Genomic DNA, 13330 nt, shown 5'->3' with positions numbered 1-13330 from the left:
CTCCCTCCCCTCTTTCTCTTTTTTCTGTTTTTCTCACAATGACTATCATTCAATAACATTTTAGAACAAGTGTTTTTACTTATGGTATCCGCACAGAAGAGGTTCTCACGTAAAGGTGTATGGTGTATATTCCCCTCATTCTAATGCTGATGAATCTGTATTATTGTAAATGAGGGACTGTGTGCCTGCAGTAGTGTTTAGCATATACACCCCTAAGCATCCCCACATAAGGACTTTCTGCACAACCTCACCATTACAGATGCAGGCTTGGAGAGGAAAGTCTACATTAACATGCAAAAAGGAAGTGGAAACAGTCTGTTTACTAGTTTCACCAGATGTTATCATAGATAGATAGATAGATGTACAGGTATGTGTGTGTATGTATGTACAGTATATAGACCTACTGGCATAATTACATTTTAATTTATTTTATATCACTTCCAAGAAATGAACTGACAGCCTTGTCATTGGCTAATAAATAAAAAAAATCCCATTGTTTGTGAATTACTAGATGCTGTAAACATGTACAATTTTATAATTTAAAATAAATTTTCAGTTGTAATACTTTTTTTATTATTATTTATTTCTGTGATGCCAGTCAGTGTGACAGGATCAGAAATCATTATAATATGCTGATTTGTCGTTTCAAGAAACCTTTCTTATTGTCAAAATGAAAGTTCAAAAAAGCATATTTGATTTTAAATAGAAATCTTTTCTAAAATTCTACATTTATTTTCTGTAACTGATCAATTTTGTCATTGCTATATTATAAAAAAAAAAGCAAATAACTAAAATTACTAAAATATTAATTTATTTACAAAAACAAGGTAACAATATGCATACCAAGAATATTTGTTATTATTTATAATGAATGTTTACGGGAAATTATTATTAAGTTAAAGGTTTAGAGTGGTTTACAGTTGTGCATGCTGTGCGAAACAAACCTTTCCTCGTTGTCGTCTGTTGACATGTTATCAATAATAAAGTGATCTGTTGCATGTGTATGACTGCGTGAGAATAATGTCTATGATTGAAGTACAGTATGCAACAAAAACATGACAAAAAAACAAGAAACTCTGAGTCTTTAAATGTGCACAGAGCGAAAAGCTTCAGTCCTGTGGTGTGCACTTAGTGAACAACACCCAATATCTACACACATACAAACACACACACACTGTTCAGATTCTGTCTGTCGGAGCATACAGAAGGAAGTCTGTTAGCCGCTCAACAGCTCAGCGTTCTCTGGAATCACTGTTGTCCCTGTCAGCATTCGTTGGTTTAATGGCCTGCTCCTATATCAGCTCTCCCTCCCCCTCTCGTGCCTGTAGGAAATGCGCCCTGCTTTTCTTTAGCGTGCTAACTGCAAAAATAAACAAACAGACAAGTCCTATCCACCTGTCTGTCCTCGCTTGGCCCTCTCCCAGGTGCTCCGGGGCTGCTCTCCCTGCACTTGTGGGCCTGAAGGGCTTTGTGTTGTTTTGCTGCCAGGATGATCAATGGCTTGTTTGTGATGGTGGGGAGAGATGGCCCGGACCACACATCCACTGGAGGGGGGGTGGTTTTAAGGAGGAGCACTGGGCTGGTCGGGGAAAGCTGCGGCCTGCACCTGTTGCTGAATGTTGCTGGGCCAGAGGGAAGGTCGGACGTCACGTGGGCTCTGCTTCACAGGAAAGAGAGGCTCGTTTCTCAACCTTCTCGTGACCCCGTACCTCCTCCTCCTTCCCTTCATAGCTGCAGCCTCGGCTTGTTTCACCAGTCAGGAAAAGGAAAAAATTGTGGTTTTACCTTAAAGTAACACTCTAGTAACTCTGCTCATTTGGAGAGTAATTATCATCCACCTCTGATTAAACTACTGAGCTTGATCTTTGTTAAACATTGGCATTATGTTGAAAACTCTGAATGGTCTATCGATATAGTTTTTTTTTGGGAAAACCTATTTAAAAGTTTTATTCAGCAAGAATCGATTAAATGGTATATTCAATTCAATTGATATATAAAGGCATTTAATGGCAAAATAGATTTCTTTTTCAAATAAATACTTTAATTTTGAAATATACACTTGCCAAAGAATCGCGAAAAAATATTATTATGGTTTCCACAAAAGTATGAAGCAGCTCAACTGTTTTCATTGTTAATAATAATTAGACCTGTTTCTTGAGCACCAAATTTAATACAGTATTCACAATATTCATATATATATATATGTATATATATGGCCAGACATTGGTAACGGTGCTCTATAGATATCATGACTGCACCAGCCAATGAAAAAACATTATTGGTTGACCAATAATTGTTTATACAGTGCTCTAACCTAATATAACATAATAAATTAGTGATAAAACCCCTTCCATGTAAATCTTTTAGTTATTTTTCCTCTTATAAAATAAAAAATCCAACCACGTCTTGTCTAAATCACTTCTACATCTCTGATGTAGTGCCGCTCAGCCCGTTCACAGTAAAATCTCTTTGGTCCTGAATCCCCCTCAAAAGCAGATCATAAGATATTGTGTTGCATCATGTAGCATTCTTGATTTTGATGTGAACTGGCAAATTACTGCTCACCCAGAAAGGACACTGTGTTCAGAAAAAAACACTTTGCAAGTAAATCTCACCGAGGCTCAGTCCACTTATACTGGCTCAAGTTCTTGTGACATCCCTGTGTAGCAAATTTGCTCAGTCCATTACTCCTGCTGTCAGAAATGTGAGGGTGGAACATGTGCTGCCCGCATGCCTGGGATGACTGAAAGCCTGGGCTGATGATGTCATGTGTCAACCCTCCTGACTCATCATTTGTCTAATTGAGCTTTGAATCATGGGACAGGGAGAGGCCTTCTCCCTCCCTTAACTGTCTGAAGCCACATTCCACTATAATCCTTAACTAATACAGGCTAATACTACAGCACACGATCACACCACCCCAGAGGGCTTGATCGTTCACACACGCCACGCTACTGCCAACTACTCACCAAAAACTTGCCCACTGTGCTTCCTTAATCACATACACTCACGCAGACTCACCACCACACTGCACGCTGCTTGACTCATAATCGCACAGGGATAGTTTCGGCTCGGCCCACACAGAATCTGACCCACTGGATTCAAACGCCCATCATTTGATAATCTGTCAGATTTGTCAGAGGAGCCTAGCGGTTCGGTTGGCACACATGCTCCGACTCAAACAGGGAGCAGGTTGTTTTTTTAGTATATCAAAAACATACGGCACAACTAATATAGTCCAATTCCCGAATGGATAGCGTTTTTGAGCTTTTTTTAAGTGAATCAACACTGTTGAGAAAATTTGCACTCATTTTTGAATAAATTACTATTATAAGATGGATCTTTGTAGTGAATCAAACACAATTCAAATGTTTAGGATCAGTACTTTTTTATTATTATTATTCATTCTGCATCAAGGATACTTTAATTACTTTAAAAATGACAATAAAGACTTTTAAAAGTAAATATTAAGCAGCACAACGGTTTTCAACATTGAGCACCAAATCAGCATATTAGAATGATTTTGTAGTACGAAAACTGTAGTAATATCTCCTAAACTGTTTTGCTTTTTAAAATATATTTAACCCGAAAACAATTTACAGAAAATATTTCTATTTTTATTATTTAAATGTTATTATTAATTTCATAATAATTTATTACCAAATTATTTGCTTATTTTTTTATTAAAATTCACAATATTCTTATATTATAAGCATAAGAGACCTCTTTAAAAAACATTCATAAATCTTACTGACCCCAAGCGTGAAATTAAGTGTGAAACTGAAAGCTGTACTTGTAGCATGTTAATTTTTCTTTTCTTTCTTTCTTTTTATTGTATAATTTTAAATATTCATTGTTCATTTATTTTTATTAAATTAAATTATATTTTTATTACATGTGTTATTTATAAAGTTTATTATTAAAATAATATCATTTGGCAGTGAATTTGTTTTTATTTCCCTTATTTGTAAATAAATGTATCTCTTTAGGGGGTTTTAAGTACTAGCCATGATGTTGCTATGCAGTGTTCTGAGTGATTTTTAGCATGTTGCTATGCAGTTTACGGGATGTTCTGAGATGTTGCCCACTTTCGAGTCTTTATGATATTGTGGTCCCTACATATGACTCATATTTTTCCTTCAATGAAGGTCTGATCACTTAAAGTAAAAGCACACCTCGTTTCCGTTTGGCTCCAGTTATGGCTGAGAGCTTTCAATCCTTGCCCATCGTCTTCCTCCATCTCTCGCCCGACACTTTCACCTCCATCAGCTATACAGTCAGCCCTGACAATACGTCATCCCTTTTTAAATGGTGAATCACCAGCCATAGTTCACATCTGTTCTTGGCTCAAAGAGCCCAACCAGGGAAAACAAGCAATTACCGGTGGGCTTTTTCAATCAACTCTTTGACGAGTCGACTGGGGGGCTTGGAATGGGGGGAAGGTGGGCGGAGGAGATAATTAGACACGGTTAAAAATATCCCAGCACATTGTCTCCTCACTGTCCCACATCCTCAGATAAGTGTGCGGCTATTGGCGCAAGGATCCTATGTTACTGGGAGGAATGTTTTGCATGTTTGCGACATGCAGATGAGCAACTGCTGAGGATCATATGATGTGCTTTTAGGAAGCTGTTTGTATGTTTTAACTGCTTCTCAAAACAGGATGGCCATGTTCCTAAATCATGTTCATTCTCACACTTTCTACAGTGTTTACCCATTTGTTTGGTAATGGTTACAATACCAATATAATACAATACAATAAAATACAATACAATATTGTATTGTACTGTGTTATTGGTAATGGTTCATCAATATGGGTTTTTACAACTTTTACTTGTGGTCTTTCCAGTAATTGAAACATTAGCGGGCTTTCAATCCAATATCTCAAAAAACATTTGCGAACAAGCACCGTTTCCATCCAAAGAGTCAAAGAGAACAAAATCATCACTTCCTGATAAACTGGCACTATGGAAAAGAAGGAGAAGCTACTGAATATAATAATTTTCCTATATAATAAAAAACTTGCACCTCAGAACGAGCAGACGAAACGCAATGAATGCGGTTATTGCTTTCGGAGATGGATGCTGCTGTTTGGGAACACAGTCGTTTAACAGTTCTGGGAGGCAATTATACAGAAATAATTTGATGACAGTCTTTTCTCTGATATTTCCGAATAACCATATACAGTAACAACATTTCAGATGCTATCAAACTAGATCTGTCTACTAGTTAGTCAGGATTTGTCATCCCATAGTGTAAAATCACATTACTTTTTTGATGTGCTTGGAGGAATTTATTTGCAAAATGCATTTCTATCACCCATTATTCACACTAACCCTTTTTCGTTAACCCTAAGTCAAAAACCACTTCAACGATCGTAAAAACTTTTTTTCAAAATTCTGCGTTTCCATCACTCGATTCTGATGTGATACTTCAAAATATGCATAAAAGCAGGGTAATGGAAACCCGGCTATTGATTACATATTAGTTTGTTTCTGCCTATCTCTGAATATGTATGTATATGGTTGGTAAACTAGATTAGACATTCAGACTATACTGATCATGCCATTTCCTGTTTCTTTAGCCCTCACTTCCTGTCCTGTACACCCTGTCCAGTCAAGCAACCCATGAGGCCGTTCACCTCCTCTGCAGGATGTTGGTCTTTGACCCAGTAAGTGTTCGTGTTCTCTTCTCACACTTAGTACATTCAGATCTTCAAACAAATTAAAAAAATAAAATAAATTTCAAATAAAAAATGCAGTTTTTAAATGATTTCATTCATTAAGGGAAAAAATCTACCTGGCCCTACGTGAAAAAAGAAAACAATTCTGCAAAGAAGGGTGGGCCAAAATTCCTCAAAGATGCATTGCCAGTTATTGCAAATGCTTGATTGCAGTGTGGCACAACAAGTTATTATTTTTAGGGGGCAATTACTTTTTCACATAGTGCCAGGCATGTTTGAACTGCTTTTTCCCCTTAGTAAATGAAATTATAATTTTAAAACTGCATTTTGTATTTACTCTACTTATCTTTGTGTAATATTAAAATTTGTTTGATGTAGATATGATGCCGGTATTCGGTAATGAGATATATAACGGTACTGAATATGCTATATATTATTATTGTGGGCACTTTAAGATAACAATAATAATAATTCTTTATTACAAATTATTTAGATTTTTTTTAATGCATTTTAAGAATACTTTCCCCATCAACTGATCACAATGCACAGCACCACTGTATTGCTGCGTCAAAAAAACGAAAGTCATTTTCTCATTATAACGACTTAATTTTCTCGTTATCTCGACATAACGAAAGTCGTTTTCTCGTTATAACGGCTTAATTTTCTCGTTATCTCAACATAATGAAAGTTTGTTTTCTCGTTATAATGACATGACAGTTTTACTGTTGCTATAGTAACGAACTCAACTTTGACAGGCATCTGATGGACAACCATGCAGGCGCTCTTACTGTAGCCTATATTTGCTTCGCCTAGGTAATAACGTCTACAGTACTGTACATAAATAAAGGCTGATTAATCACTGTTGATTTTTCCAGAGAGAGTACACCAAACGTTTTGTTTTTGTAATTAACATGTTTAAATGGCAACACCACGAACATTTCAGAAGGATGCAGAACTAATCTAAGATCTTTTAGAGCTGCTTGGATTAAACTAACTTTTAATTTTTTCCTTTATTTGAAATAAAATTATATATAATTTGTAATTTTTAGTAGTCATTATATGCTGTGACAGATATATTATGTGCATTACAAGCTTCTGTTGGAAAAGAGCATTCATGTGCAGTGTATGTGTGTGTGCAGAAAAAAAAAACGATAACAACATTATAGAACAAAACTGAATTAAATTAGCCTATGCACTTTACATATACATCTAATTTCTCATCAATATGGTTAACAATAAAGATCAATAATAAGGAAAAGAAGCACATCACAAATAGCCTACATCACTTTTTGATAAGCAGTTATTTTATGACACAAAACCCGTTGGTGAAACTCATGCATCTAGCAAGAATTTAATACACAAAATAATCATATTGATTCAAGCATTTAACATTTATTAATTAATTAAATGTCAGTAATGAACAAGACTGCACAAATTATAGCGATCACGAGGAAGCTCCGCATACAGTAAAGTCAAAGTGGACAGTGTACACAACACCCCATCAGTTCTATTCAGGTCTATATATATATATATATATATATATATATATTTATATATATATTTTTTTTATTTATTAATTTAAATATATACATTTGTAAAATAGATTATTTAATTGCATTTTTAAAAGGAACGTTCAGTAAGAACAAATCTGTTTTCCAATACAGTCAAAAAGGATCTCTGCAAAGGACGCCCTGGCGCACCCGTATCTGGACGAGGGGCGTCTGCGGTACCACACCTGCATGTGCAAATGCTGCTACACCACTTCCTCTGGCCGCGTCTATACCAGTGACTTTGAGCCTGTCACCAATCCCAAGTTTGACGATGGCTTTGAGAAGAACCTGACGTCAGTTCGGCAGGTCAAAGGTGAGCTTGCTTATCAGTTCATACAGTATGTTCTACACCTTGTGCTGATCGCAGCGCACATTATGCAACACATGAGACAAACATCGGTGGTCTATTAATTTAACCTTTATAATCCTGATCCACCCCCGGTTTGTAGACAACATGTTTAGGAGCTAAAGGTCTTAATTGAATTGAATCTATTTGAGAGCATGCTGGGCATCTCCTGCTTCAGATCCCCTGCTGCTCCTGTTGTTTTTTCCCTTGTTTTCACCCTTCATCTGGAGCCCCTGGATCTGTGCTTGCCTTCCACTGTCAGCGGGTATTAGTGAGAGTCTGTCGCTAAAAGCAGGCTTACTGTGCTGTCGGCTCAAAATAACTCTGCCCTTCACCCTCCCTCCTCTTCCTCCATCCTGTGTGCAACGTGTTTCCACTGGAGGATTAGTCAGTGCGGATGGAGCCGACCGCCTGGAGACTTAAAGCGATTTAGGGAGGCAGCCACGTTTGAAACTCGAGGGGAACCCCTTTTGGATCTGCACAAGAGGAGTTTCCACGTTGGCCAGACTAGTTTTAAGCATAATCGCTTGTATGCGAAAATAAAGAGAGATATAACCGATAGTACAGTCTGCCTGTAGAATCCTCCTTTAATATCGACACTTTGACCTGTACGGTTGCTGCTAGAATAAATCTTCATAATTTATGTTTGTCCTAAAATACAAAATTCTACATCACTAAGTCACATCACTTCATCTTTTGTTTTTGTTACAAGGAATGTTGACAAAATTGAATGTGTGAACTACCAAATTTCTTTGACTAGTAAACAGGTTTGACTTGCTGTCCACTTGTTAAATAGATTAATCTAAAAAATAAAAATATTATTTACTCACCCTCATGTCATTTGAAACCTGTTTTTATTTAACATGAACACAGGTGTCCACAACTGTTTTGTGAACTGTTCTTTTAACCATGATAGCCCATACCTTGTATACCGTTATTCATAACCATAAAGTGTAATGTATTCCCATCATCTCTCATTTTTCTTCCCCACACAGAGATCATTCATCAGTTCATCCTGGAGCAGCAGAAGGGGAATCGGGTACCGCTCTGTATCAACCCCCAATCAGCTGCCTTCAAAAGCTTTATCAGGTGAGGCACAAACATTACAAAAGCTACTGACGATTGTGGCAGGGGTTTAAATGTAATCAATTTTTTTTTAAATGTTATAAAGCTAAAAGTATTTTTACATTTTTTAATTCAAGTAAGAGCCAGAAAGTGCTTGACACATTTTGACCCTCACGTCCATGTTCTCATGGTTAACAGACATGCCAAATCAAAGCCAGTGAGCATGACTGTCTTTTTTTTTTTAAGGGAAGCTATGTTTTGGAAGTGCTTTGGGTTGAAACCAACGTGCCATTGTTTAATATTTAGACATATTTAGGTTTATAAACATTATTGCTTACAACCAGAGCCTGGTAGGTTGCTTACAAATTGTAGTCTGTTACTAATTCCAAATTACATTTAAAAAAAAAATTATTTAGTAACGTAATCCATTACATTACACATTTTAGGTACTGTAATCAGACTACTTTTTGATTACTTTTAGATTACTTTTGACCTAACTAGTTTATCACATCAATTTAAATAGTACAATGTTGTAACATATTGATATAAACACACACAGAGAATATATTCCATTCATTGTAATTAACAGATAAATAAAATTATATTTATTTCTATGAAAGAGGTTCAGATGACAAAAAAATTAAGTTCGGGAATGCCCGCATTGTAAATAAGAAATAACATCAATTTGTGCTTTAATGTGTTTGAAAGCCTCCTAGTGACATAGTAGTCCAAGGCTAAATAACCATACTGAGTGATAATTCAAATAAGGATTGTGTTAATCAATAGTTGATGCAATATTGAAGCACTTCTTAAACCTGTAATGGTTTTTAATTAAGTGGTCAAATGCTGTGTAGCCATTTGACTAATGACTGTTCTATCTGTGAACGTCCACAAACTTGGAAGACTTTCTGAGTGTGTATATGAGGTAGACTATTTTAGAAAGGAACATTTAAAAGATGCAAAAGAGGAATTAGGGAGAAGATTATGCTATTTTATGCATATTAATCTAATTACAAGTACTTAATTTTTAGAATCTCATTACATAATCCAAATAATCAGTAATCAGTTACTACCCAGCCAGCTCTGGTTCAAACTACTAAAACTCTTGGTGTCCTGACAAATCTGGGGCTTTTCAAGCTTATTTAGCTATTTATTTGTCAGTGTCTCAACACTAGATGGAGACATCTCCTTAACCTTAAAGCGAGACATAATCTCCCTGTTCTTTCTGTCCACAGCTCAACAGTAGCTCAGCCCTCTGAGATGCCTCCATCTCCTCTTGTTTGGGAGTAGCTGAGGACGGCGGAGAAGATGGTGTTGATAAACAGTGGTGGTGGACGTCCCTCTGGCAGCCCGTCCCGCGTCCACCCCTGGACTACTGACCCCCAGGCATCCCCAAACCTGCGTAGCATTTCACTGGAGTCTAGGACTAGCCATGTCGCTGATGTGTGTGTGTATTGTAATAGTTACTAAATGGAGTTTTATAGAAGCAACCACTGCTGATGAGTTCAAGCGGGACACGGGACGGGTGGGCATGGTCACGGGGGGACTGTTCGTGCATACCCACTGCTCTGTAGTAGTATACTAAAGGTTCGTGAAGGGTACGAACCTGTACTTTCGGCAGACGAAGTCGGCCTCTGTGGACTTGGAATGTATTTTGAACAGCAGGGCGGCAGAGTCTGTGCAGTATATCTGAAGGAAAACTCATCACGACTGTGTGCGAGTAATCATGCTTTATTTATTCATGGAAACAGGAAGTGCAGTGCTTCATGTAGTGTGGAAAGAAGGCAAGTTTCTCTGAATCGGTCTTTCACTCGCGCTACAACCACGGCGGAAAAAACGCTATCCTCATTAGTAGCCTATTCATTAGGCCCCACCCTTGTGAAAGGAGCGGTCACAGTAACCGCTGCTCAGAATTTCGAGGGCGAAATCCAGTTGTTTCAGGAATCTGCGCGTTTTGAAAATTCCTGGTGCAGAACTAGTTGGACATGTAAATTTGTCGCGCCGACAGAAAGCTGCTTCATACATAAATACGCTATTGGTGGTGAGTTTCTTTTTTAAAATGGGCAGCAAAACTGAAATATTGCTAGAGTGACGACTCGTTTGGCTGTAGTGAGCTGCTCATTGCGTTTATTGCCTTCAACGGCGGTGTGATTTTTTTTTTTTACGACTTCCATTTTTGCTGTCATCTGCACTCTTCCTTTCTTTCTCTATCGATCTTTGTTCGTATCTCGCTTTCCGTCTCCTATTCAACTCTTCAAATCAGTATTCCTTAGCGCAGCACTTGGCAGAGATACTGATTCGTAGGCTTCTCTTAGTACTCCTGAATGTGGATGTGTTGTGTCAGTATTTAGTACTTCGGATTGGTGACTGAATGGCACAACGATTCAAAAGGATCCAAAGCATGCAAGATTGGCCAGAGGGAAAATGCTCATACTGATAGGGTTTATTTGAATCGAAGGAGACTTTGTGAGCATGTCCAGAAATCTTGCAGGTGCTTGTCTCCTACCGAGACTGAAAACCCAACTAGCATGTAGCGAAATGATATGGGGAGGTCTGTGTTTTCAGATGACCTTTGAACCCTGCTCACCATGATGGAGTATCTAGAATAGCATGCAAACCAAATTAAAGGCTTAAAACTAAAAATAAATAAATAAAGCAAATAAATAAATAATGGATTGAACTGTTGGTAAACCAAACCATTCCATAATTGCAATGGTATATTTCCGAACTTTGTCTAGTGAGGAACGCCATTGTGAGTGCATGTATGGACCCCGTGCATGCTTCTAACTGACTGTGGCATCACAATAGTGATCCTGTAGATGTCAGTTCGGTGTCGTCTACTTTGACCCCCCTCAAAAGCACCTTTTCTGTTAAAAGACTCCTGGATCTGATGGATCTGAAAAGGGTGCCTGGGAAATGGTGAATATTGTGGGTCTGGAAAGACATTGGGAGTAGTTTTCACTCACTCTACCATGCTTAAACTTCCCATTTCTGCACTCTCTCTCAGACTAAAAGAAAACAAATAGAAAATATTTAATATATTTTTAGAGAATTATTTTTATTTCTTCCTCAATGTGCTATGGCATGCTTTCCCATGATCCACTGAGTAAGGTATGTAAATAAGCGATTAGCTGGTAGATTTCAATAGAAACGAAAAATCTACAAAAAAAAAAAAAAATGATGTATTAAAAAAAAAATCGCCAAACAACAAAAAGTAATACTGCTGTATAGAAGTTGAATTAGCCTGCACATTTTTAGGGCTGTGAAATTTTATTTTATTTTTGAGACTTAAGACTTATAAATGTACATATTTTTCCCCCCTCTCTTTTTCTCTTCTTATTTTTTTCCCCTGCACTAGAAAGTGTAGACAAAGAAATGATCCAAATCAGTATAAGTACAAAAACAAACAAAAAACACATAAACAATTATGTTAATTGTGTCTTGTGTGCTGCAGAGCTTTGGATATGAGTATTGAAGTAGAGCCCTTTTTTAATTATTATTAATTATTATTATTAATATTATATTATTATTAATTTCCTTTAAAGAAAACACTGAAACTGTTTGTGTATATGTATATAATGGATTCACATTGTTGGTCTCTACCTCTCGAGCTCAATGACTTGGTTGTTTACCTCCACGCTTTTATTTTTATGTGGAGATTTAAAACTTGAATGTCCCTTCCGACTTTTATATTCCTATCAAACCCTGTATAAAGAAATCAAAGTCATTAAAGTTGCGATTGGTTGGAGGTGGTTCCCATCATCACATCCTTGTACAGAGTACCATGTTCTCACCCCAGTGTTCTCTGACTGTTAGATCACACAGCATACCCACGATGATTAACACGGTATCCTTCACCGAGAGCGTCGGATGAGATAAACATACATATGTTAGGGCATAAGAAGCGGACGTACCTAAGAGAACATGCGGATTCAACCGGAGCCTGTGAGAAGAGACTAACACGCAACCTCGATTGGGCCAAACGGGGAAGGTACTGCACTTGCTGTCAAGTTTTTAATAAGGAAGCTTGAAGTTTATACTTCGAGTTAATGGTATTTGACATATATGACTATATTGTAAAATGTAAAATTTGCATTCGCTGCCCTGAAAGCAGAGGGGGTGATTCTTAGGGACCGGAAGGACTCTGTGGATGTGTTCTGTGTTTTGAAAAATCACCGGTCTCTTTTCAGAGTGTAGATTTGAAGTACAGTGGTGAAGCTCATTAAATGTTGACATTTAAAAAAAGTGTGTTGCTTCTTTCCTTATTTTACATACACCTGGATTTATTACCACTGCATTCTAAAATCTTTTTAATGCTTCTATATATATATATATATATATATATATAATGTCAGTATGGTAAGAATGAGGATACACTTAAAGTTAAGTATTAATCAGTGAGAGACGGGATGTTAGCTTAGATGAAAGTGCCAAATTAAAGTTCATTTTTAGATTAACCATTTTATGAAAGTGCGATAAAACAAACCAATTAATCTTGCTAATACTTATGTTTGAGGTGCGTTTATCCTTTAATAAATGATTTCACTTCCTAGAGGATGAAGGCAGGAGGATGAAATTAAGGCACAGAAAAAAAAGGTACAGTACTTTAAACAGTGGTTCTCAACCAGGTTGCCTCCAGATGATTTAAAATAACTGAAACTGAAAATAACTGAATGACTGAAAACT

General features: G+C 37.0%; 1 protein-coding gene across 1 annotated transcript in view; it reads left to right on the top strand.

Moving 5' to 3' along the window:
* The window catches only part of LOC113075408 (serine/threonine-protein kinase NLK-like), a 50303-nt gene extending 38460 nt beyond the window's left edge, over positions 1–11843 (top strand). The window contains exons 8-11 of the mRNA XM_026248126.1: positions 5585–5671; positions 7348–7546; positions 8575–8668; positions 9880–11843. Coding sequence (XP_026103911.1) covers positions 5585–5671; positions 7348–7546; positions 8575–8668; positions 9880–9934 — 435 coding nt within the window. The 3' untranslated portion in view covers positions 9935–11843. The remainder of the gene's footprint in view (positions 1–5584; positions 5672–7347; positions 7547–8574; positions 8669–9879) is intronic.
* The last annotated feature ends 1487 nt before the right edge of the window (positions 11844–13330 follow it).

This window comes from Carassius auratus, unplaced genomic scaffold, assembly GCF_003368295.1.
Source record: "Carassius auratus strain Wakin unplaced genomic scaffold, ASM336829v1 scaf_tig00017027, whole genome shotgun sequence".
NCBI classification, from domain to species: Eukaryota; Metazoa; Chordata; class Actinopteri; order Cypriniformes; family Cyprinidae; genus Carassius; species Carassius auratus.
This window is presented reverse-complemented; position numbering and strand designations above follow the sequence as displayed.